The sequence below is a fragment of the Phyllopteryx taeniolatus genome, chromosome 1, assembly GCF_024500385.1.
Source record: "Phyllopteryx taeniolatus isolate TA_2022b chromosome 1, UOR_Ptae_1.2, whole genome shotgun sequence".
Lineage (NCBI taxonomy): Eukaryota > Metazoa > Chordata > Actinopteri > Syngnathiformes > Syngnathidae > Phyllopteryx > Phyllopteryx taeniolatus.
In genome coordinates this window covers 94,272-121,340 of record NC_084502.1, presented here as the reverse complement: position 1 = coordinate 121,340, position 27,069 = coordinate 94,272, and the positions used below count along the sequence as shown (strand labels likewise).

Genomic DNA, 27,069 nt, shown 5'->3' with positions numbered 1-27,069 from the left:
ACACAGGTACAGTTTGAAATGCATTGACACTCATTTTGGCATATTATGTTGATATTTTTTAAATCTGTCTCCTTCAATTTTTAATCTCTTGTCAACAAATGCTGTTCTCTCACTCCCCTGTACCTTCTTTATTCTGCTAACGTACAAAGACAAACAGAAAGGGGGAGAGTATCAAATAAATAAAAATGTTAAAAAAAATAAATAAAAAAAAAACGAAAGAAAGGAGGCTGCAGAAGTCCCAGAAGCTTTCAACAGATGTGTAGACCAAGACTTGAACTGAGTCAGGTCTCATTTAACAGTTGCAGTCCAAAAATGGATGACATTTGAAGTTATCTTTATCCATAAACAAGGAAAGACGGATCACTTGAAGAGATCTGATCAAACTGTTTGTTGCAGAATGAAGGATGAAGATGTCGCACTGCCAACATCCATGAAAACGTTCTGGATTATCTCAAAGCTGTATTTCAGTCCCTTTGGATCGTCAATGTTGAGACTATACAAGAGGCCAATTAGGACAGCAAAGGCATTTGGAGCACTTTTTAGCCGACGGATGATGATTTTGTCCCCCAGTATCACCGTAACATCCAGAATGTCTGTGAGCATGTCGCCATCCTCAGCTTCTCCGGTCACGAAGACTCGCCCTACATCGACCCCTATTGCTTCTCCGGATCAGAAGCCTTAAGATAGAAGGTGAAAACACAAGAATCAGGTATCCACATTGAAAGATTCTAGTCCGCTAATGATCTGCAAATGAAGGCAAGGCCCCTATTTGTATGGCCTGTTTTTACAAACGGTTTGTCTCAACGGGGTTTGCACAGCATCAACGCATCGTCTGACCTAAGACCCTCTTATCGACAAAGGAAAAAACAAAACACGCTCACCTCTCTGTCTCTTTTTCTGCTGCTGCCTGCACTGCTGTTGTTAACACACAGGCGGGTTGTCCCGGGGACTTTGGCAGGGGCTACTCATATTTAATTGAGTCAACTCAGAAATCTGAGTTACCTGGACTGCTCTGATTTAACTGAGGAGTTGACAATGTTAAAACCTAATATTTCAAGTTGACCCAATGATTTAGGTGCTTTTAGTTGGACTGATTCAGAAAAATGAGTTGAGGTAACCAAAAGCCAAATTCATTTTTACAGTGGAGCGGAGGATTACTGTACCTGTATTTTGGGATAATAAGTGGCAGGCACCCGTTGTTCCAGGGCTCCTTGTTTCCACGCGTGCATCCTGGAACTCCAATTTTAAGTGTAAAATGATCTGTGTGTGTGTATGTATATATATATATATATATATAAATATATATATATATATATATATATATACACACACACACACATACACACAGTGGGTACGGAAGGACTCCAAGATGGTGAGAAATAAGATTCTCTAGTCTGATGAGACCAAGATTTTTGGCCTTAATTCTAAGCGGTCACCTGTCCAATGCAGTCCCAACAGTGAAGCGTGGTGGTGGCAGCATCATGCTGTGGGGGTGTTTTCCAGTGGCAGGGATTGGACGACCGGTCGCAATCGAAGGAAAGATGAATGTGGCCAAGTACAGGGATCTCCTGGATGAAGACCTTCTCCACAGTGCTCCGGACCTCAGACTGGGCCGAAGGTTCACCTTCCAACAAGACAAGGACCCTAAGCACACAGCTAAAAAAAACAAGGAGTGGCTTCAGAACAACTCTGTGACTGTTCCTGAATGGCTCAGCCAGAGCCCTGACTTAAACCCAATTGAGCATCTCTGGAGAGACCTGAAAAGGATCTGCAAGGAGGAATGGCAGCTGATCCCCAAATGCAGGTGTGAAAAACGTATTGCATCATTCCCCAAAAGACTCATGGCTGTATTAGCTCAAAAGGGTGCTTCTCCTAAATACTGAGCAAAGGGTCTGAATACTTATGGCTGTGGGATATTTCAGTTTTTCTTTTTTAATCAATCTGCAAAAATTTTAACAATTCAGTTTTTTTCTGTCAATATGGTGTGCTGTGTGTACATTCATGTGGAAAAAAAATAAACTTAAATGATTTTAGCAAATGGCTGCAAAATAACAAAGAGTGAAAATTTTGAGGGGGTCAGAATACTTTCTGTACCCACTGTGTGTGTGTGTGTGTGTGTGTGTGTGTGTGTGTATATATATATATATATATATATATATATATATATATATACTGTGTGTGTGTATATATATATATATATATCCAGCCAGCCATTCATTTTCTGTACCGCTTCTTCCTCACAAGGGTCGTGGGCGTGCTGGAGCCTATCCCAGCTATCTTTGGGCGAGAGGCGGGGTAAACCCTGAACTGGTTGCCAGCCAATCGCAGGGCACATAGAAACAAACAACCATTCGCACTCACATTCACACCTACAGGCAATTTAGAGTCTTCAATCAACCTACCGTGCATGTTTATGGGATGTGGGGAAAACCGGAGCTATATTTATATATATATATATATATATATATATATATATATATATATATATATATATATATATATATATATATATATATATATATATATATATATATATATATATATATATATATATATATATATATATATATATATATATATATATATATATATATATGGTGGGCGACTGGTTAGAGCGTCAGCCTCACAGTTCTGAGGACCCGGGTTCAATCCCCGGCCCCGCCTGTGTGGAGTTTGCATGTTCTCCCCGTGCCTGCGTGGGTTTTCTCCGGCCACTCCGGTTTCCTCCCACATCCCAAAAACATGCATTCATTGGAGACTCTAAATTGCCGGTAGGCATGACTGTGAGTGCAAATGGTTGTTTGTTTCTATGTGCCCTGCGATTGGCTGGCAACCAGTTCAGGGTGTACCCCGCCTCCTGCCCGATGACAGCTGGGATAGGCTCCAGCACGCCCGCGACCCTAGTGAGGAGAAGAGGCTCAAAAAATGGATGGATGGATGGATGGATATATATATATATATATATATATATATATATATATATATATATGCCTGGTATGTGGGCAAAAATAACCACATAGAAATAATGGGAACCTCAATTAGTGGCGTATATTTGTATGGAGAAGTGCAGCCTGGCCACGAGTGTACACAAGCAACGAGAGAGGCTCAAGGACGTTAAGCACTTTTATCAATCAGCTGTGGACTCTGGAGCTGGAGGATGTAAAATAAACAAAGTGATGGAAGGGGGGAAAAAGCAGGAACACAGTGTTGCTTGTTGACCCTGGCGTCTCGGAAGAGGGATGAGGACCGCAGCTCCGCAGCTCCACAGCTCCGCAGCTCCTGGCCCTCCGCCTACATTGGGAACAAAATTGCATTCAAATCAATCTTGACGTGATCGCACCTCAAAGGTATGGAGGAGAAGTCAAGTGGGCATGTAAAAACAAAAACACACGGGAATGCGTGTGTCGTTTATGGCGGGGGTCCGGTTCTGGGCCACCCCCCGCAGTAGGTGAAATCAAAGAAGTAGCGCGCACATATTATTTGGATTATTTATACATACAAGATGTATGACCCTCCCCTGACTCTTATTAATCTTCCCCACACAGTTTTTTTTTTTTTACCTCTACCATACTCTTCCAACCCCTTCTATACTCTTAAACACTTTTTAAACTCTAAACATACAGTAATACTGTACATTAGAATGTATTCCTTGCAATGTTTTTTTGTTTTTTTACAGTTTTAAAGCATTTATTTTCCCACGAAACCTCGATCATACCCTCAGAATCCTGTGATATGGCAAATTATGCAATAATTTAATAATAATTATGCAATATGAATATGAAAAAAAAAATCAGCAATGCACTGAATCCGCAGTAGGTGAACCGCGATATAGCAAGGGAATTTTTAGACTTTGATTTTGCTTAATCTATTTTCTTGTACCGCTTGATCTCCATTAAGGTAAAATTCTGGAGTGAACTCCCCCTGAACCGAAAGCACGTGTCCCGCTCACACGTCCGCTTGTAGCGCCACCGCATCCTGCTGTTTTGTTGACGGTGAGCCGTAGGAAGTGTCAGTTTCGACTACTTCAGCACCACGTTAACAGACGTTGCCAGACCCCGTCATGCACAACAAGACTAAAAGCGGGGCGGAAGCCGCTTACAGTATACTTTTCTCCTTCCATTTGCAGTCATAAATACTGTATTCATACCTCTGTTGATAAGAGAATATTGTTTTTTGACACGTGAATACAGTGAACATTGCTGGAGTGACCCACTGGAGGTGCTAGTCTCCAGTGGAGCATTTATATCGGGGGTGTTGTCTTGATGAGGAGGGCCAATCAACCCGAAGGCAAAACAGCTAATAGGCTGCAGAACTCCTCGGGAAGGAAAAGCTGCAGTAAGCCTTTCCTCCACTGCATTAAAAATGTAGAGGAACAGGCTCAGAGGTGACATTCATCAAGCAATTTGTTGAGGAATGCTCCTCCCGAGCAGTCATTGTTCAATCCGGGTTTAGAAGCCTGTCGCCGGGCTCATTTGTTGCCATTAAGTGCACTTTTAAGACGCTTTAATGAGATCGAAAACAAACAACGTCAGTCAACGCAGGCGGTCGTTGGTGTGTTGGCAGAACGTCAGTGTGAAAATGTGCCCTGAGATACTCAAAACTTGTATCTTAAATCATCTTTCCCCATCGAAATGAATGGAAATGCCATTAATCCGGACCATCCTCCCTAAAAATGTTTTACAAAGTTTTTAGATTAAGGAAACTAACACTCTATGATATTCGTGTCAAGATTTAAGTAGTTTGCACATGAATAATTCATTGCGACTCCTTCTGGTGTGTGTGACTTGACCACCAGGTGGCAGTATAATACTGTCACTGCTCGCTTGTCTGTATTGTTATATGGTATGTCTTCATGTGTTGCTCAGGCCTTTGTGTTGAAATATCCGTTCCTTACAGCGTCACATACCGTCGATGCTAGTTCTAGCGATGGTTTTTCCAATTACGTGTTATCATTAAGCTAGCTAGCGGCAAAGGTATGTTGCCATTTTAAATACACAATGAGTAATTGTCTTTGATTTATGTTGATTTTGATGGTGAACATTAACCGAGAGCCCAATTAAACAGCTTGAAGCCTCTTTTTGAAGATTTGTTCACGATGCCAAACTGCTGCTTGTTGTGAAGTGAGCACAGTTGAGTTGTCAATATTTTGTCCGCAATTAAAAAAAACAAGCAAACTGGGACGTCCAGTCGCTCGTATCGCAATAGTTGCAATTTATCGTTCAAACTTGCAGACAGTAATTAGGCAAGGTGGAATTTTGTTCCTAGCGAAATCCAGCATTGTCTTCCCGATCGCTCTTGTGTCCTTTCCGGACCCATTAATAATTGTTAGCTTGCTGGCTAACATCGTGTATGCGCAATTTGACTCTTTTCAGCTGTCTGTCAAAAACAAACAAACAAACAAACTAAAAAAAACTTCCACGTTAATCATTTACATTCTGCTAACGCAATCATAACCACTGAATGAAGGTGTTCCAAATATGGACATGGACAAACAGGTTTGACCAAAAGGTCAAAAGCTCCGTGGCAAAATCATCATCCAATGTTTGGATGAGTTCAGCGTGGAAGAAGTTCTCCTGGATTAAGGTCTGATCTAGTGATCTTTTACCTCGTGATTTACTGCAGGAGTGGACAAAAATGTCCCACATACACAAGTAGCCTACTGTGGAACGAGTGTTGTTATTAGTTGCAAAGTAGGGATCAACTCCGTATCTTCACGATCTTCACTTTCTGTGGGTATGTTGTCCCATTACTTTTGTCCATATAGTGTATGTTACATTCAGTGTTCCATTTAAAAGTCACTCCGCACCCTGTGGGACGCGATGTCGCTCCTTCTGTGTGCGATGACTTGTTTTGACAAGGTCCCACAATCCCTCGAGTGCTCTCCCGACAGCGTTAAAAGCCTTCAGTACACCAAACGGCAGTCAGTGTGGATTTGCTGCTACACAACAAGCTCGCTGTTTTGGTTTTACACAATATTTTCCTCCGCTTTGACGTCTTGTGGGTTGAATGATAGTGTCCAAATATCGATGCTATGTGCCGGCTTCCCTTGCCAACAATAAATTCGGTCGAGCTAGTAAGTCCTCGTGCAGTGCGCTGGTGCACGTACTGTATGTATCGGCCACATGGAGGTTTCTTTGCCATAATGAGCACAAGAAGGCTTGTTGATTTGTGGGGTGCCCCGGTAACAAGGTTGCTTAACATGATGAAGAATCAGAAGCACTCAGGAGCAAAAATTCATTGGCTTAGAAATCGATGGTTCTCACATCAGGCAGAAGCTTGAAAATTGCTACAATTGAAAATGACTCAAAGGGTTTGATTTTTGCTTGGACTGGTTTTATCCCGGGAGAACTTTTGGTGTGTCTCGTGCGTACGACGGTGAACTCACCTCGACGTCCGTTTGTATTTTTGGTGTAGTCCTACTCACTGTATGTGTTCTATTATTAAATGTGACATTTACCCTAACAAAGTGAAAAAGGGACTTAATACCACATCCAGTGGTGAAGTTAAACTATTTGTTGAGTATTTTTCTGATTAGCTCTCCCATACCATTGATGTTGTTTAAAAACCCCAAAGAGAATCAATCAATCTACTTTCATTTAAAGCCCAGTTAGTTTGAGGCAAATGTGCAAACGTTAGTAAAGATTTATTACAGTTCAAACCATGTTTGGTCCAGATGGATTCCATATTGCACATTTGGCACTTTTGTTGCACTCTGCCTACTCTTCCGTGATGTTTTATGATGGCGTCCCCTTTCTGTGTGTCCACAGTCCCGCCGGTTCTGTCAGTTTCCCAACAGTCATTCAACGCCACCGCCGACTACCAGGAGTCAGTCACCTTTACCTGCATCACTTCTGGATCTCCCGACCCTCTCGTAACGTGGCACAGGTATCTCCGGAAATATCTTCCACTTTTCAGAAAACACAAACATGACTCATCCCTCAAGATTTGCCAAGCAGCAGCTCAAGCAAAACAACGGAGCCATAGTATTTGCCATACTTCGTGGAGGTCAAACGAGGAGCTGCGGATTGCTGCTTACAGATCGAGTCGATTCGCTTTTTTTGGCTCTGAGGAATTTATATGCCAGCCTCGCACATCACCCTCCCCAGTCGTACAGTAATAGCACACACGCTGCTGCGGGAGCGGGCAATACGTGCCTGAAGAGCATCTGACACCAGGCTGTCCGCTCTGCACCAAGCCATGAGAAAATGAACTCACAGACACCCGCCTATTGGCACCTGAGAGTCTATTGATGACAGTGAATCCGTCCTTGTTTCCTGCGGCGCACCCAATTATTTGATGCCAATGGGCCGTGACAGTGTTAGATTCATTTGAACCCTCTTAGCGTTGAACATTTATACGGCTTCTTGATGTAATGCTTGAAAGCTGCTCGTACGTTTGATGTATGAGGAATTATGAACACTGTGCGAAGATGGCGCATTATGGAGAAAAAGCATGTCATAACTTGCTTCTTTGGATGACCTTGGGCATATCAAATTCTTCACTCAAAACAAATGGCTCTCACTAGCGCGCAAACCTCTGATAAGGTTTCACTATTCTAATTTGGGATCGTAACAAATCATACATTTGCATTTCCTGCGTACGCCTGCATTTTGTCATGATGGTGCATTATTGAATAGTAACGATAGGGAAAATATTCCTCCATCTGCGTCCAAATTTAATGGGAGGCCAAACCCCTCCACGAAGTCGGCCGGAATCCTCGCATCTCCAAAATCAGGATCTAAAATAATAAAACGCCATCTTGATTGAGTTACAGTTACAGAGCACTGCATCATTCAAGTTGACATTGTTGTTCTTTATATTGCATGCACTTGACCAGTTCCTTCTGCACCGATAACAACTATCCATTTTTAACAAAACAGGCATACTCAGATGCATCTTACCTAAGTAGCTCTTTCCACTGATTATTGTGTAAAAAACATGCAGACTTTTTATCTTGAGGCGACAAAATGCCACACGGCGGCGTTTTACAACACTACTCAGACAGTTTGAGTGTCCAAGAGTTCAAAGATTTGTTCTCAAGCTATTTCCAACACTTTACTTTGGTTGACAGTCGGTAAAAATAACAGATGTGGGAGAAAAAGGAAAAAAAATAGAATTTGCATGCAGTGCAGGGTATGCATAATCCTGATTACTAACAAATATCCACAAAACGTAACCCCCTTTTCGCGCAAAACCTCCTGGCTAAACTTGATAACGGCAATCTGACGCTAAAGTGACTTTTAACCCCTTCCATTATGCACAACCGTTCAAGAATCCTGAAGAACAGAGACAGTCAAGTAATGCAGACTCTTGACAAACGCGATGCATTTCACCTCTAAGTCACCGCGCCTTTTATCCTCCCAGTTGCATTCCTTGTCAGCAGGACGTTTGGCCTGGCCGCCTTGCATCCTGGGTAATGGACTGCCTGTCAGTCAACATAATGACACCCACCGAGCCGCCTGTCCCATGCTGCCCGTGCCCGAGATGAGGCCCCCTCTTCATTTCCTCTTTGGCTCGCCAACGTTATTATTACTCGGCTTCGCTGTTTCCTCTGCTGACTTTCAATTATTTTGCTCACTCTTCCTGCAGGAGGCAATGCCACAGCGTTGCATTGTTTGTGTGCGCGTATGTCCGACTACACATTTCCCACTTTCCCAATATCTACCTTTCTCATCGGCATGCAACACGTGACCCCCGCACAGAAGTCCATCAACATATTCTATACTTGGTTCTCTTATCACTTTTCAATTCAGTCGCACAACGGCTGAGGTTTAAAAAGAAAACAGGCCAGCTTCAGATTGAATGTTTGTCTTATCAAAGCCATCACATAAATAGGCAAAAATAAAAATGTCTTTTCCTACCTATTCTATTCTTTTTCAATAAGAGCTGCAACCTGTAAACACAAAGTTGTGTGCGCTTTGCTGTAAGGCAGTAGATTGTAATTTGGGACCGCTATGTTTGTTTATACACATTCACACGCGCGCACACACAGGCATTTAACATTTACGAAACCTCAGATGCAATATGAAAGCCGCACGACAAATTCTTCCTTGGGAAATTGGTGACAAAAACCTTTTCCCGGGAGTCAAAAGACAAGTGGGCTTAGGAAATCGAAGCCGCCTCACACCGTGACGCGAGTGCGTTGAAGATTATCCGGCCGCATTCCACACCACAGCCGAGGGCGGCAGCCTGCGGCCAAGTGGAGCCAATACACGTCAGCCTTGACAACACTGACACACTGCCTGAGCAGAGGAAGAAGATCTCTTTGGGTGACAGAGTTTGAGAAGTTGCAGCACGTGTGAGGAATTTGGATGGCATACAAAAATTCACTAATGAGAGATTCATTTGAGGAAGACAATTTAGAGGTTGATTCTTTTGTTGCATCAGCTCACTGTTGCGCTCGTGCAATGTATTTGCGCAGGAAAGGCCAGCGGTTGGAGCCATCGGATCAGTACATTGTGAGTCAACTGGGAGGGGGGCGGAGCATGCTCACCATCCGCAACATCCGTCAGGGGGACGGAGGCTTCTACTACTGCAAGGCCACCAACAAGGCGGGTTCTCAGGAGAGGGAGCTCTTCCTCAAAGTGTTCGGTGAGTCGCCGAGGCAAATGGAAAATGGCAGTAGCTATCTATGAAGGTTATGTATATATATATATATATATATATATATAAAGGTTTATTTTCACACTCCCAGTAAGTAATATACATTCCTTTGAGATTCAATTTCAATTATTGTACTGTAGACCTTTTATTCGAAAAATTCAATGTACGTTCTAGTAGGTTCTTTTTTTGCTGACAGATCAGTCCCATTGTGCAAAAGCAGTTCATCGAACATACGGACGTTTCTGATGGCAGCCTCATGTTGGAAGGAGAGCTTGTTCTTCAGAATTCAGATATAAAATGAAGATGATAAAGGTGCGAGATGACGGATGTGGCTGAGTTGTAATAACGCCTTTGCCGTCATATTTGTAAGTGGAAAGGGATCTCGACTATATTGGCAAAAGTCTTGGGACGCTCCGCTTTATTAATGAGGCAGGCATACACCCGAGTTGTCCCTCAATCGCCATGACTAATTCCACAGTAATTAATGCTAATGTATTTAATTAATTAAATTAATTAACTAATGCTCTTTGCGGCATGTTTGAATTTGTTGCACGCTAATAATAAAGTTTTTTTTTCATGATGCCAGTTTAGGCAGCTACTGTACAGTATGTGTACACAAAGCAGTTGAGCGCCTCTGTCTCACCGACATAAAGCAAAAAGGGCAACTTTAATTAAGAGCAACTGATGCAGAAATAAGCTAACATTATATAATAGCATATTAGGTCAGATTGTTCTGTCATTCCGCTCAATGAGAAGAAAATGCTATGCTGACGTTTGCTTTGGAAATCGACATCCAATCTCAATTTAGCATTTGTGTGGAAGCAAAGAGCCAAACATTGCAAATTCCCTACATGATTGTCCGAAGTAGCATCAGCAAAGAGTCAAAAGTCACAATGTATGCTGCTAAAGGATTTTCAGGGTTCCTTTATGAGCAATAACGGTGTTATCACTTTTTATGCAAATATATGTAAATAGTGGTGCTGACATTGATAAGCCCCATATAATTAAAAAAAAAAAAAAAAAAAAAAAGGTAATTTCTTGTAGTATTTTTTTTATGCTGGATAATGGACATCAGATTTTTAGATATTTATAAAACAATATATGGATAAAATCATTGGGGCGCACACCTTAATCTGCGGTAAAGTATCATCGTACCTTTTAATTTGGAGCGCTTCATCTTCCGAAACCCTTTTGGACAATCGTAGGTGAGAACAGTTTGGGTCCGTTTCAGTTGCAACATGACTGTGCCACAGTTCGCAAAGCAAGGTCGATAACAGCAAGCAAGATAGTTTGTTTGACTTTGTTATGGAAGAGCCCTGACCTCCACACATCATCCTCAACACCTTTAGGTTGAACTATATAACGCAGAGACTGTCCGTGAGGCCCTCTAGTCCACCGGCAGCGACCTCAGACCTAAAAATATGTTCATCTGGATAAATGGGCAAACATCTCCATGGACTCCAACATCTATTCGAAAGTCTCAGCAGAAGAATGTTGGTGTCATAGCTGCAAAGGAAGACTGAAGGCATGTTTGCTTACATCTTCCTGCAGGTGCAATTGCAGGTTGTCCCAATACTTCTGTCCAGAAAGATTCAGCCTCAAAAAATATTTCTTCACACTGTGGAGCCTGGCGTTTGTGATGGCGTGTTTTGAACAAGGTCCCACATTCCCTTTAGTGCTCTCCCAACAAGGTTAAAAGCAAGCAGTCACTACAGCAAACCCGCAGTGTGGACTTGCTGCTACCCAGCAAGCCCCCTTGTTGAGGACTTACACTATGTATGCTGATTGCTGAAAGATGGTGAATAAATGCTATCCATCATTTATACACAATGCCGCCTGCCCTTCACGTGCACTGTGTTTGCGCTCCTTATCTTGAGCTAGTGATCCCCCCAGCACGCTTGACACCACTTAGGTTTGTGTCAGAATGGGATCACCCGGTGCTGGAGATGGTTGTCTTGCAAGGATGGTTCCTTGCGAGCAAAATTTGGTGCACGTTTAAAGCCAGTAAAGGTCAAACATGCACAGCAGCAGAGGCAGGGTGGATGTATGCAAAAGATAGAAATGTTTTATCTGTAAATCTGCAGAGAGTGGGCCAGAGGGTTTCCTCCTCAACTTGACAGAAGCAGAAGCCTGTGATTTATAAATGATCAACAACTCAGCCATGCATCAGCTGTATGTTTTTAAACCTGGCGGCGCGGCCTCCATCTCCACTTTCTGACTGGCACTCTCATCTTCTCTTACTTCTTTTTCATTTCTCCACCCGGCACGTCCTCCGTGGCTCCAGTCCAGCCCCACATCACACAGCTGAAGAATGTGACGGCGGTGGAGGGCAACGCCGCCATGATCTCCTGCATCGCTGAGGGCGAGCCGCTGCCGGACATCTCCTGGAGACGAGCCAGCGACGGGCGGACCTTTGTGGACGGAGACAAGGTAGAAACTGCCAGCAGGCCCATTTGGCACTGTATTTGTGCGCAATGTCGTCCAGTGTCAACTGGCAAATGACTTGAAAAATATACTGGACTTGTTGTTTTGGCAATGTTATGACCACGTCTTTGTATTTCTCCTTTATACCTCCATCCATCCATTTTCTGTACCGCTTCTCCTCACGTGGGTCGCGGGCGTGCTGGAGCCTATACCAGCTATCTTCGGGCGAGAGGCGGGGTACACCCTGAACCGGTCGCCAGCCAATCGCAGGGCACACATAAACAAACAACCATTCGCACTCACATTCACACCTAAGGCCAAATTAGATTCTACAATTAACCTGCCTTGCATGTTTTCGGGAAGTGGGCGGAAACCGGAATACCCGGAGAAAACCCACACAGGCACGGGGAGAACATGCAAACGCCACACAGGCCAGGCCGGGATTTGAACCCCGGTCCTCAGAACTGTGAGGCTGATGTGCTAACCAGTCGTCCACCGTGCCGCCTTTATACGCGTCTCATAAAATACAACCGGAAAAAAACGACTGAAAATAATGTGCTGCAAAATGTCTGTAGATTCACAGTCACCCATTTCATTGTTGTCTGCATTGTTGTCTGCAAAGGTGGAGTCGAGTCTTGTCCTTCTCTTTGACTCCCATTACCCACTACAGCGCAAGCTAGGGGTTGTATCCCGGTGGGTGGTAAACATTAGGGTGATGTTGTTTTTCGTTGTTGTTGTTGTCCAGCGTGGTTGTAAAATGACCTTACAGCATACCAATCAGTCAGTTACTCGCCTTGTGGCAAAACAATTCCCGTCTCTGGACCTGAAGAAACCACTCGCCGATGTTGCGCCATGTGCCCGTCCAACACCTGCTCAGTCTCACCAATGTAGAGATGACATCACGGCACTGCAAACCAGCCACGCAGCGTAGTGTTTTCAGGCTCGGGTATAGTCGCCATCGCCAGTGGGAGGCATCTTCTCTGTTAAGTCCTTGAGGGTTCTGATAAAAGAGAACTGAAGAAGCTTTTTGGATTCGAGGTAAAACATCTTCAACAAACAAGAACACTCCAATTGCCTTGATTCATCCTTTGCAGATTCTGGTCGCGCACAAGTCTATGCATTTTCCTCTTTTGTATTCATGAAGCATATTGAATGTCATTACATTCATGTCTATGTAGAGTAATTGAGTGCCTGTGTGTGTCTCGTCGAGTTGAATGCTAAAAGGAATCGCCAACAGTCACAGGTAAATGTCCTCATAAAAGTAGTCACAATCGTTCCCATCTGCCATATACATGAATTGTTGAAATTAGTGGCACCTTACACCACAAGTGCTCCTCATAACATGTCCAAAAACAGATGCTGTTAATATTTATCCTCCGTAGTTGATGATGTAGTCCTGTCACTTGGTTTTAACGCACAAGCCTCAAGCATGCTGTAACGCAGGACGTCAATGGCGAGAATGACCTTGTATTTACCATAAATATTTCAGCGCAAACACACACATGGATTTACTTCTCTGTATTGTACATGCTGTGAAGCTGAAAATCCTTTACGTTTGTTGTGTATTTTTTTTCTCAGCGCCCATTATTTACATTATGAACGGCTATACAAATTGCAAATCGAACGCGCAGCAGACGGACTACCTCGGGAAGGTGATTATTATGAGAGGTGCTGCTGTCAGTTTCAAACACACACAGTATGCACTTCCAACGCTTGCAGATATCTGACGTACCAACCCAAAGAAAAAGAAAGAAAAAAATTAGCACAACAGCTACAGTGCTCTTTTTCACTGGAAAAACATCACCGCATTGATAAATGAATGTGTGTGCTGTCTTGAACCACTTTGGCTGATAAATAACAAGCTACAAATGCAATTATGGAAATATGACTGGAGCCCCACATACCCGAACACACACAAAGACAAACCGAGCATGTGGGACGCGAGGCGTGATGGATGAGCGCAGTCATTTAGGTTTAAGGCAGGACGTTCCTCTCTCAATTTGCTCTCCAATCTGCATACCGACGCTGCTCCTCTGTGGGCCTCACAGAGCTTCATTCCACTCACTTTGTCGTGTTTGTATTCTTCATCAAGCACCACCGACCTCCTTCAGTTGCAGGATGGAAGTTGGACAAATGTTGCATTACCACTTTTCTTTAACCATACCACACCCTAACTTTTTTACTATATGGACAAAACTGATCTTGGACACCAACAGGAAGGGAAAAATGAAAAGTAGCTGTGTTGTTTGATCAATGACTGCAGAATCTATTGACTGAAGGTGCTGTCCAAATAAGGCAGCACTGTGAAAGAACGGCCAGGGCTGTGGCAACTGTTTTGTCCCGCGTTCTATGTTCCAAATTATCAGGCATATTCTTTTTTTCAAAATGCTGTAATCAGTCAATTACATTTTTTGGATCATCAACAATGATATCAGCAGCCATAATCTGGATTTTTGGGGGGCAATTTATTTATTTATTTATTTATTTTGGGCAACATTATTCAAAATACATCATTCTGAAATATCACACACAATAGTACACCAAATTGGTAGTAAAGAAGTCTGAAATCTGTGGTATTGCTGTCATGACACTGTAAAGGCACCTCACAATTGTGCCGACTTATTTTGCACAGCGTGCACCACGCGGTAGGGTGCAGGACAGGCGGGGACGACGGCGGCACAACGTATGCTGGCCCATATTTGGCGCCGTTTGTCAAGCGACCAAACAGAAAGTAGCATGGGGCCTTCGACTCCAAATTTGGACGTAAAGTAGGCCGCAGCTGGGCAATATGTATTTGTCCCCATTCCAACAGAACGCCCTTCCTTTGCTTACATGAAGAGGAGGGAGATGAGCAGCGGCAAAAAGAAGGGTATGGGTTCATCTGATTCTGATGGCAAGGCGGGATCTGGGGGAATTTAGGCTCGTGATTAAGCTCCACCGCCACACAGACACTTCGAGGTGTCTTCAGGCTGAACAAGGGCAATTATTTTCTTTTACCATGTCACAGTACGTCATCTGTCGTTTGTGCCAGACCTTGGGACAACAGATCTGAATTTGTTGTAGGATTCCACTGAAGTCTCGCGTTGTTTTCACTCTTTCCCATTGGATGCACCAAGATGTCGTCACAGTGCGTTGCGCCGGAACTGAACTTTTTTTTTTTTTTTTTTTTTTGCCACAAGGGACAGGCGCCCACTCCATGTAAACCCGGGCAGCATGCCTTGCACCCTTGCGCCATAGAGGCACTTACACAATGACCAGTTTGGTCAATGGCGTGCTTGTGCTGTGCTGTGCTGAGTGAAGTGCGAAAGGGCCTTCAGTCTCTCCGCCATTTGGAAGTGTAAGTCCATGGATCTCATTTGACAGTGCAAGAATTGCCTCCCAGACTTGCTGTTTGGAATTGTACTCCCGTCACAGGATGGTGCTGTGCCTGTGGGAGAATTATTTTTCTGCAGGAGGCAATATTCTTCTTTTTATATCATGGCAGGAAATGGTTGGCACCCTAAAGGGGTCCTACCAACTCACTCCCAGCCCAAACCTGCCACCTCCTTGTTGACTCGGCAGCTTTGTAGGGACATGTTGTCCATCCACCAACTATCCCAAACGCCATGCATCTGGACCATCCAAAGTAACACGCCATTCATGAGTGAATAAAACAGTTTGAAAATGAGCTCCCTTTGAGCACTTAAGGGCTAGCTGGAGAAAAAAAATACAGCCTTAAGTGTGACTGCAAGTCTTTGGAGGATCCTGCATCGAGAGGTTCTTGGGACTCTACAGACAACAGCAGCTTCAAATACTTAATTGCTTCTAACCAACTGCTTTCTTAATACAACACATTTTGTCATTGTCACATGGATGAGGCAATGCGGTAATCAAAAGTAAAAGTTTCAAGCCCTGCTGACATTTACCGCTGGCATTTCTAAAAAGTCTCAAGCATGGCGATGAAAGCATCCCAGCCTCCCCCATCTGAGAGTCAGATGTTTGCTTGTATTATTTATGCATTCTGTAAGAAGCATGTGTTCGACCTCCTCTTCTTCACCAATCCTGTAAACCTATGCACCCTTGAGCTGCGTGTTGTCATGACAGCCCCCCCCACCCCCCTCCCCCACGCAGCTAGTCCATAGCCTCTGTGAATATGTGCGAGTCTGCACTTCACTATTGTGTGCTGGCCACTTGCCTTCCACTGAGCTGCATATCAAACAGGCTGTGCTTTGGAGGCTGCCTTGGTCTCCACGCACACACCCCGCCAGTTGGCAGGGAGGAATTGGGGGTGGGAGCAGAGTTGATGGGCGAGGGGTTTTTAGCCACTCATTTCCTGACTCATGCAGAAGCTCCCCTCCTCACCGATCCCTCCATCCTCAGCATTCAGAGCGTGCGCACTCCTCCAATCCCATTGACCCCAGCTGGCGAAGTAAACTGCAACTCATTGGCTGACAGTACTGCTGCGATAAGAGTGCCGATAAGCTCAACAGGACGGAGCAGAGACAACGTAAAGAGTGTGCGGGGGTGGACTCGGGTCATCACAAAGAGCGAAATGTGCAAGGGAAGATGTGTGCTTCTGCTGTACAGATAAAGCGCGACTAAAGCCACCTGTTTCCACCAACTTTAGTTTAGAACAGGGGCTTTCAAGCTCTTTTGGATCCAGGGACCACCGTTTTGACTTTGAAGCAACCTGGAGACGACTGCTGTTCAATGTGATAACATTTGAGCAATTTCTAGGCATGGTGTGCTGGAGAGTGGGTCCATTCTTGGCAGTTCAGTGGCGGATAGGGCCAGTCTCCCATTCTCGCCTTGCCTTGTTCTAAGTTTTCAGATATGCCAGTGTGGAAAATGTACGCTCACAGAGATACGGTATATACTGTAACTGCAGGCTCTGGAAATTTGGTGCAACAACTTCACACGGGCGTTGTGTATTGTACACGTCCCTCTTGACATTTGAATGTAGTCCTTGTACATTTGTTCTTGGTCTTTGCTTCTTTCTGTTTCATATGAAGCTTTGTCAGAATATCAGCAGTAGAATACAGTTGATACTTCAGCGACATCCACCTCTGTTGCTGCCTTTTTCCTTAGTATGTATCACTGTAGTGGTGAAGAAGGAGCTGAGCTGAAAGGCAAAGCTCTCAATTTAGCAGTCGATCGCCGTTCCTACCTTCAACATTGGAAGAACAAGATCCCGGATACAAGCGGCCAAAATGAGTTTCCTCCGCTGGGTGTCCGGACTCTCCCTGAGAGAACGGGTGAGAAGCTCGGTCATCAGCCGCTGAGAGGAGCCAGATGAGGTGGCTCGGGCATCTGGTTAGGATGCCCCCGGACGCCTCCCCGGTGAGGTGTTCCGGGCACGTCCCACATGGCGGAGAGACGACGTCTCTTGGCTGGCCCGGAAACTCCGGAAGAGCGGGACGAAGTGGCTGGGGAGAGTGGATAATGTTTCGCTGGAGCACTTCGGCAACACACATACACACACAAGGCTCAAAATCATTTCTTCACCTGAAATACAAACAAAAATAGTCTAAATAAGGAGAAGTCAAAGGAGTGAGTCGATTTTTGGGGGACATCTTGTGTATTACTTTAAACATCCATACATATCTTCATCATTATACAGTAATGAATGTGGTTTTTTTCGGGGTTTTTTTTGTGAATCCGACGTACAACCCCAATTCCAATGAAGTTGGGACGTTGTGTTAAACATAAATAAAAACAGAATACAATGATTTGCAAATCATGTTCGACCTATATTTATTTGAATACGCTATAAAGACAAGATATTTCATGTTCAAACTGATAAACGTTATTGTTTTTAGCAAATAATCATTAACTTAGAATTTTATAGCTGCAACACGTTCCAAAAAAGCTACACATTGATGTCAGTTTTTGATGCAGTGCCGCCTGAGGGATCGAAGGTCACGGGCATTCAATGTTGGTTTTCGGCCTTGGCGCTTACATGCAGTGATTTCTCCAGATTCTCTGAACCTTTTGATGATATTATGGACCGTCGATGATGAAATCCCTAAATTCCTTGCAATTGTACGTTGAGGAACATTGTCCTTAAACTGTTGGACTATTTTCTCACGCACTTGTTCACAAAGAGGTGAACCTCGCCCCATCTTTGTTTATGACTGAGCAATTGAGGGAAGCTCCTTTTCTAGCCAATCATGGCACCCACCTGTTCCCAATGAGCCTGTTCACCTGTGGGATGTTCCAAACACGTGTTTGATGAGCATTCCTCAACTTTCTCAGTCTGTTTTGCCACCTGTCCCAGCTTTTTTGCAACGTGTTGCAACCATAAAATTCTAAGTTAATGATTATTTGCTAAAAACAATCAAGTTGATCAGTTTGAACATGAAGTATCTTGTCTTTGTAGTGTATTCAATTAAATATAGGTTGAACGTGATTTTCAGATCATTGTATTCTGTTTTTATTTATGTTTAACACAATGTCCCAACTTCATTGGAATTGGGGTTGATTTTATTTTTTTTCCTTAAGAACCTTTCGAAGCGTCGCACGTGCTCATTTTGCCTGCACAGCAGCTACAGACAACGAGGATGACTCACATGCATTTGGTGACGTTGATTCACAAGGGTACTGTATCTCCGTAGACACAAGCCTTTGGTGGCATTTACCGTAATTTCTTGTGTATAATGCGAATTTTTTACCCCAAAAAATTGACAAAAGTCAATATTGCGCATTATACATATGTATAGGAGAAAATGAAAAAGACTCACATTTTATAAATGTATGCCGCCATCTAGAGTGTATCGCAGGTGTCTGATGATATGGTCCGCAACAAAAATGAGTTTGACACCCCTGGAGTATATGAAGCGAAATCTTTTTTCCTGAGAATTAAAAAAAAATTAGAAATAAATCAATTTGCTCAGTAATTGCAGTTCAACAAAAAAAATAGAATCCATGCACAATGAATGGCATGCCGAGCTGGACTATTTTAAAATGTGGCTTATTTCACATTGCGGACAAGCGCTCTTCATGTCAAACTCTGTTGTCGCATAGCAAAACAGTTGTGGCAAGATCCGCGTACGCCATAACTAAGCTGCTTAGCTGCTGAACAGCACAAAAGAAAAAGACATTTTCAAAGAAGAAATTTGCAAATGTTTTATGGAACATAGTAATGAATCATCACTGTTTTCGAAGATTGAGCGCGTCATCTTCATTCTCATCCGCTGATTGTGAGCACAGAGGAGACGAGATCAAAAATATGTTTCAATTGATCTAAATACAATACTAAAAAAGAGGCCTTTAAACATGGAATGAGCTTTTAATTCAGTTATAGATCAGTGTTTTGAGCTTCAGCTTTGTTTCAAAGGTCGTGAATTGGAAGTGACTTTCCCTCACCGTTTCATGTCCTCAGAGTCCGGACGGTCGCTTTGAAGTGCGCGGTCACCACGGCAAGTCAGCGCTAACCATCAGCAGCATACGGCTTGCCGACCTGGGCCGCTTTGACTGCGAGGCACTCAGTAGGATCGGAGGCCATCAGAAGAGCATGTTTCTGGATATTGAGTGTAAGTGGGTTTTTTTGACATTCCACGATATTTCACGACTGTTTCTTGACTCTGACCACTTTTGTCCTCCCAGTGCAGCTCGAACTCTTTTACAAACAAGCAGCTGCAAACAGGGGCATATAATAACATGGTTTTGATCAAGACTAATGTCCATCCAGACGTGTGTAGAGCTCTGAAGTTCAGTCGCGTGTTGTTCTTTTAATTCCTTTCAACACTGTTTGCGAGGAGTGTCCTACTTTCAAAGCCTCCAAATTGCCGTGCAGCGTCTCTCTTATGCGACAGACGTGATTCCTGCATTTCACTTCTTGTTTGGAGGTTTTTTTGGAGTGGGCAATCCCCTACCTAATGAGCTCTGACGTCGAGATGCGAATATCGGCCTTGGAATGATTGGCTTCATTACAAGCACTGCTTGAATGAGAGCAGCAGCAAGGGTATTTGTTTGTTGGTCGCAATGAAATAAACAGCGAGGCAGAGCGAGAGCAAATTCATTTACTGCATCTGACTGTCGCGTTGTCTCTTCAAAAGCTGCTTTGCTCAGGCAAGGTGGCGTGGTGTGTGTTCGGCGCATCGTTAGACGGTAAATGACGTTGCGTTGGGCTCAGCTGACAAGTGGCTCCGGCAGAGACGGACGGAACTGAGGCAACCGCTGGCACCCAACTAATGAACTCATTTACTAAGTCACTGCAGGCCGAGAGGGGATAAGATGTCCTCGCTGGTGATGGAGAACCGAGCATCAATCTCGCTAATGGAATCCTGCAAACGAGAATAAAACGACTACAATGCCTCGACTGTCGAAGTCTGCAGGACAGCTCGCCACCGCCGCCGCCCAACCCCATCATTGCCTCTCCCATTTGCGCTGTGAATGTGTGTCCGTTTGGATCCTTTATGTCTTTATTTTATTCTCCGAGAGACGGTCATAATGGACATTTCTGCCCCCAGAGTGAAGCGGCTCCAATGAAGGTTTCTCTTTTTAATCATGCGCAGAAATTCTTCTTATGCTTTGAGCGTTAAACGTCAGCAAGTCGCGTCTACTCTACTGTGTGTGTTTACAGAGAATACTCGAACAATTGTCAACGTGTATAAATGAGAGTTAAGATCCACTGTGGTTTTGTTGTGGACAGACATACCAAAGTTCTTGAGCAACCACACCATCTTCTATTCCTGGGAGGGGAACCCAGTGAACATCAGCTGTGACGTGATGTCCAACCCGTCCGCCACTTTGCTGTGGAGGAGGGAGCACTTCACCATCTCCGCAGAGGAGACCACCAACACGCGGGTGCACAACGGCATGGGCAAGTCCGTACTAGAGGTGTGGCCAAAGCGTGAGCGCACAGAATTTGTTGGTTTTTATGTTTGGTTGCCATTTGTGGGAGCATCAAAATCAACAGATTTTTTTGCTTCCAGGTTACTCCGATGTCCGACAGGGACTTCGGTCGCTACAACTGTACCGCCCGCAATAACATTGGCATTCGATTCCAGGAATTCATTCTGGCCCAGGCAGGTGAGTTTGAGCCCAGAATGCACCAAGTTGCCAATCTCACATAAGACGAGTACAATCCAACCCTCTGCCTCTCTGCTAATGCTAATGTCCTCATTTGCAATGATCACAAAGTTCCACCATCACCTCTATTCACTCAATCCTAATCTCAAACACAGCCGTCTGATTTACCATTCCCTTCGCTATTGACTGAAATGGACCCTAATTTCCAGTGCGCATTCCAACGATCTTCAGTGCAGACTGAATTGCCAGGGCTAACAAAAGTAATGACTCCAATCTAACCTCGCACGTAGTCTTGCAGGAAACAAGGCTCCTGAGACAACACGATCGCAACCCATCGTTGAAGACCATAATGGCAGATTCGGGGTCTTTTCTGGGGTCTCTCGGGACCTGTTTGCGTACCGCTGCCACTGAAGTGTGCTCACGTGCATTTCCAGATGTGCCATCCAATCCGTACTCGGTACGCCTGTCGGCCGTCTCCCAGCGTTTGGCTACCGTCACCTTCATGAAGCCGGACTCTCACGGCGGCGTGCCCATCGGCTATTACCTGGTCCAGTACAAGGAGGCGGGCACACAGGACTGGAGGGACGTCAGATCGCATAGTGTGCAAAGTGAGTTTTAACCGGGCCGCTGAGTCTGTCACAAGTATTGGGACACCTACTAATATAAGGTTGTTCCTCTCATTCCTTGAGGAGGACACGAGAGGTCAGAGGTCACTGATATTGGCTGACAAGTTTTTGTTTTTTTTCGGATGTGTTAGAGGTCATCTTTCTCATATTCTTCCACACCAAACTTATCCAAGTATGCCTTTGTGGATTTTGCTTTGTCCACTCTTTTTTTTTTTTTTTTTTCCAGCAAAGGAGTTTCGCCCAAGCCCGAGTTGATGAATTGAGAACTCGCTGTCGTCCTTCATAGTAAATACTGTAACATGTAAATAAGACCACAGAATTAAAGAGGATAGATTAGGTTGAGTTGAAGTCAAGTTTCATGTGTCGCTTATCTCAGAGTGAGGACCAAAAATACTTTTGCTCACTTAGCTAATTAGAGTCCAGTGCGTGACATTCGAGAAAGCCCTTTCACAGCTGCATATACTGAAACATAGTAATTAGATGGTCAGACTCTTTACGTTGCAATGCTTTTGCACAAATTGAAATGTGTGCTTCAAGGCAGAAACGTCAGTAAGTTTTGTTGCAGGACTGAAGCGGCGCACAAGCTCCCATTACGCAGTATTTAATTTGTGCAGACTGACAAAACAACGTGGCTAACTCATTATGCTGTTGGCTTTCCGGCGCAGGCAAGGTTATGTAAATGCATTCCAGTGACACACTGCGCTCTGATATTGAGATGCTCTGTTTACACTCCATTTTTAATATGCAGTGCGCACGGAGGGAAACGAGCAACAAATGAGCAGCTATTCAGCAATTGAGCGAATCGGGATATTTATGAGCCGACTTGTTCTCGCCAGGAAAATTTGTGCGTTGGTGTGTGCGGTCACTGTGTGATCGGTGCTTCTTTGTCTCGCTAGCGACGGTGGTGCTGACCGGCCTGGAGCCCAACACAACGTACGAGGTTCGAGTGGCGGCCGTCAACGGGAAGGGTCAGGGCGACTTCAGTCACATGGAGACTTTCCAGACCTTACCCATCCGTAAGTCCCCAAGCGTTGAAGACCTGCTCACGAATTTGAGTTGGACACAGTGGCGCCTCCTTCAACAATCCAAAAATTCAAGCGTACCAAAGATTTCCCATTTTTCACCAATAAAATTCACAAGAGTACGTTATCCACGGTATTCCCTTCTTCTTCCACATTTGTTAACCGATTCAAACCATTCCAACTTCAACATTTGCAGTTCAAACCAACTTGGAAACTATTTCCATTATTCAAATTTCCTACATTTTCAAAATGAAAGCCCAAAATGAAGATTTCATTTGTTTTTTCCTCTAATTTCCAAATTTTTGGGACCAATTGAAACCGCTCCAACTTTAAATTGTTTAGCTCATTCTTCTCACAATTTTTTTCCCCCAAATTTAAAAAATTAAAGCCCAAAATGATAAATATTTTCACATGTACCTCCAATGACAACGTTCCTTGACCAATTCAAACCATTCAAGCTTCAAAAGGATCGACGCTTTCAAGCAATCTTGTGAATTATTTCCACTTCCAAAATTTTGCAATGAAGCTTTTCAAACTGAGTCAGCAGTGCCATTCAAAATTTCCATGGGAATTTTCTAGTTTGATGAACAATTCTGAGGCTGCTTCAGCTTTAAGTACGTCAATCACATGTTGTTCATGCTGCGGCTACAAATAACAATTATTTTCATAATAGATTAAACTGACTATTATGTTTTTTCTATGAATTGATTATGATTGAGTTACTGGTTTGGGCCGTAACATGTCAGAAAATAGAGAAACGGTTTGATCATTGTTTTCCAAAGACAAAGCAGATGTTTGCAAATGTCTCATTTGATTAAACACAAAGATAATCAGTCTGCTTTCAAGGAGAACAACAGAAATCTGAGAATATTTACTGTTGAGAGGATCGCAAATCAGAGGAGTTGAACATTTTTAAGTTAAAGAATGGGTCTAAACCAATAATTGATGATCAAAATAGTTGTCAATCAATCAATTCTTTTTATCATGTCGTACTACTGTCAAGTCACAATGACTGTTTGAACAAATATGACAAGAAATGATTTCATTTAAAATTGCAAACGTAAAGCGAGGACGCCCTGTGCTCATTTTTGATATTTCAGTTTTTCTCCCAGGTATCTTAACTTCAAAACTAATATTTTGCATCCTAACTTGGTTAGCCTGGGTAAACTCACTCTGTTCCCTTTCCATCCGTGGGTAAGGTTGCGGTTGAGGAAAGGGGGAGTTTGCGTCTGCATTTTGTGACTTCCTGTTTCAATGCCAATGTCATATTGAGCATATAAATGCAACACGTGGAGTCAAGCCCGAGCGGAGCTCTGCCTCGATGTAGGCCTTAGTTGCCGTCGTGTTTTTCTTCTTGCGCCCACAATCTACATGAGACTAAATCTGCTGGTTGCAGCCGGGTAGTGCACTCCATTTTGCAATTTTCAATGATCAGTGAATCAACTTAACGGTTGCTAGGCTCGTCCCTAGATCCGACATGAGACTATTACTTACGCTGATGTCTTCTATCAATAGAAATTCAGGCCCAAAAAAAGCTTCCCTTCCTCTCCTTATGTATCTAGCATTGCCACGTTGTTTTGACTTTCAGTCTCCCCCTCCCGCGTGTCCTTCAGGAGAACCGAGCCCGCCAGCAGTCCACGGCCAGAGAGGAATGGGGAAAGCTTACAAGCTGGGGCTGGTCAAGCAGGATGACGGAGGCATGCCCATCGTGGAATATATTGTCAAGTACAAGACGGTACGTGACATCGTATGCTGACCATCGTTCACACCGATGTCCATCCTTTTGGCTCGATGCCCTTCGGTCTTTATTGCCTTCCAGGACAAGGAGGAGCAATGGATGACCAAGCTCGTTCCGGGCTCCAATGACTTCGCCACTCTGCAGCCGCTGCAGTGGAACACGCGATACGAAGTGGAGATCACAGCCCGAAACGTGAAGGGCCTGTCGGAGCCCACCTTCTACCAGTTCTTCATGCCGCAGAAACCCGACATCACAGGTAAAAGCTGTTTTGGCTTTTCACACGGAATCAAACTAAATGCGCAGGAAGATTACTCGTTTTCAAGCCCTCCAGCTAGTTTGGAGCCACACGCACGCAAATACGCACATGTATGCAGAAATGCAGACCGATGCTTTGATGTACGCACCGAGTGGCGCTTTGAAGTATCTTGCGCTCTCTCTCACCCCACTGCCACAAATGTGTATGACAAATGTAATTCCATTATTGCCCCCACTGTGAGCGGCACCAACAAAAACCCTCCCGGAGGAGGCTTGCGTTTTCCTCTCGGAGTCGATTTGTAATGGTTTGGAATGTATCCAGCCGGTGTTTTTCTCTTCTAGCTAAACGGGCTGCAAGCATGTGCGCTGCCTCACAAGCAGAGCCGAGAACCTGGGGAGCGTTAAGCTTCGGGCGGGTCTTCGATTGACTGTCCTCCCTCGTTAGGTGCATCGTGGGAAAGGGCCCGGGAGCAAAGCAAAGATGAGAGGAGAAAGCTTTCTCCTAATGTGAACATCGGACAAACAGTAACCCGGGGTGAAAGTTTGGGCTGAGAAGGCAATAAAGAAACAGACAACAGGGAGGATCGGCTGTGTTCTCTGCAACTGCTGCTTTTTCAAAGACAGCCTGTCACCATGATTACGTACCTTATCTGCTTTATCATTCAATAAATGAAATGGACATGATAGTTTTCCCGGGCTCCATAAATTATCATTGTTGTAGTGAGCCGGTGTGTGGATCACAAAATGAGCAGACGGAGTTGGCGGCGGAGCAGTACGCTTGCCGGTGTCGGCTCGGTCCGATACTCCACAGCCTTGCTCCATGTGCGGCGCGGAGATTCACACAACGGAGACATTTAAGGGAAAGTTAACGGTTTGTTGTGTTCGCAAGCAAACGTGATAGCCTACGAGCTAACGAGCTAGCGAGTTAAGGAGCTAAACAGCTGTGGCGATGTCGTTTAAAACATCAGAGCTTCGCTTCGAGTTGTTGTTAACTTTATTAAGCATAACCTCAGTGGCACACGTTTTCAAAAAATGTAGTAAAATAACAAATAATAAGGGTGGGCTGTATTTTTTCCTGATTTCACAGGGATTAAAAAACAACAATATTCTTTTTTATCATGATGTTGGAAAAATATATCGTCTTAAAAAAAATTTATCATGACAGGCCTAGTTGTGATACTAATGCAAAGTTGTGGAAAGATGATTTGGTTGGCGATGCATCAGGTGAATGTCAAGGCCAAAAATGTCAAACTTTGAAATACTTGAGAGATTTTACTCTCTTTTGTGGTTAAAAGTTGATTTGTGTGTAAAATGCATTTAGCAGCGCTTGCGAAAGACAAAAACCCCTGCGCCATGTCATACCAACCACAATAATACCGATTTATTTTTGGATACAATACAAAATGCCATCTCACTTTACTGAGCATATCCGAGTAGCAGTAACATGCACATATTGTGTATTCTGAAGGGTATGCACGTAATGAGCCGGTCCAAAGTGAGAGAGATGTACAATGTTGTTAATACTTGTTAATGGAGAAAAAATGCAAATTGTCAGCCAATACAAATATCTTGGGTTAATAATAGATTCACAGCTTTCCTTTAAAGCCCATATTGACAAATTGTGTAAAAATATCAAATTAAACCTCGCAAATTTTCGTGCAATTCGGAATGAAATGTCAACTGAAGCTGCAAAAATTTACCTGCATTCGATGATTCTTAGTCACTTTAACTATTGCATAACCAGTTGGTCCCAGGCTGGTCAGAATGCAAAAAAAAACATTGGAAGTTTTGTACAAACAAGTAATTAAAGTGATGGATAAAAAACCAAGGCACTATCATCACTGTGCAATTAAAAAAAAATACAGTCTTTTAAACTGGGACCGTCTTCACATATTTGCAGATTTAAATTTGATTTATAAAGTACTGCATGATTTGGCCCCAGCTCCTCTGGCTGAGTTCATCAGCCAAAGCAACAGCTCTGAGCGTGTCACTCGAGGCTCTGTCAGAGGTGACTGTCTCATTCCTCTGCGCAGGAGCACCTTCAGTAAGTCAGCCTGGTCAGTGAGGAGCGCTGGTGAGTGGAACTCAGTACCTGAGGAGGTTAAACTGCTTACAACATACAAGGCCTTCACAAAAAAACTGAAAATGTGGCTAGTTAACACCTATAGCTGCCAACACTAAAAGACAAGTATGTTATGTTGTCTTTTTGTTATGATCAAAAAAATTATGGTTTTATTCTCTCTTAATAGTATAGTTTGATTATGTATCCTGTATTATATTGTCTTGTAGATGTATTTTACTGCTTTTTTACATCATGGCCAGGGGACTACAGATGAAAACTAGCCTTCTGGCTAATTCTGGCTTTTTTAACCATGTGTACTTCATGTGT

At 43.8% G+C, this 27,069-nt stretch overlaps 1 protein-coding gene across 4 annotated transcripts in view; it reads left to right on the top strand.

Annotated features, from left to right (window-relative positions):
- LOC133476940 (neural cell adhesion molecule 2-like) overlaps positions 1-27,069 on the top strand; it is a 182,058-nt gene that overhangs the window by 142,110 nt on the left and 12,879 nt on the right. For 3 of the 4 annotated variants that reach the window (XM_061771129.1, XM_061771050.1, XM_061771221.1), the window contains exons 6-15: positions 6,768-6,885; positions 9,422-9,591; positions 11,888-12,033; positions 19,388-19,538; positions 20,660-20,847; positions 20,943-21,039; positions 21,474-21,647; positions 22,562-22,681; positions 24,301-24,422; positions 24,507-24,681. In XM_061771129.1, coding sequence (XP_061627113.1) covers positions 6,768-6,885; positions 9,422-9,591; positions 11,888-12,033; positions 19,388-19,538; positions 20,660-20,847; positions 20,943-21,039; positions 21,474-21,647; positions 22,562-22,681; positions 24,301-24,422; positions 24,507-24,681 — 1,461 coding nt within the window. Of the gene's footprint in view, positions 1-6,767; positions 6,886-9,421; positions 9,592-11,887; positions 12,034-19,387; positions 19,539-20,659; positions 20,848-20,942; positions 21,040-21,473; positions 21,648-22,561; positions 22,682-24,300; positions 24,423-24,506; positions 24,682-25,022; positions 25,156-27,069 lie in introns of those variants that run through there. The other variant, XM_061771311.1, reaches the window with a different exon arrangement.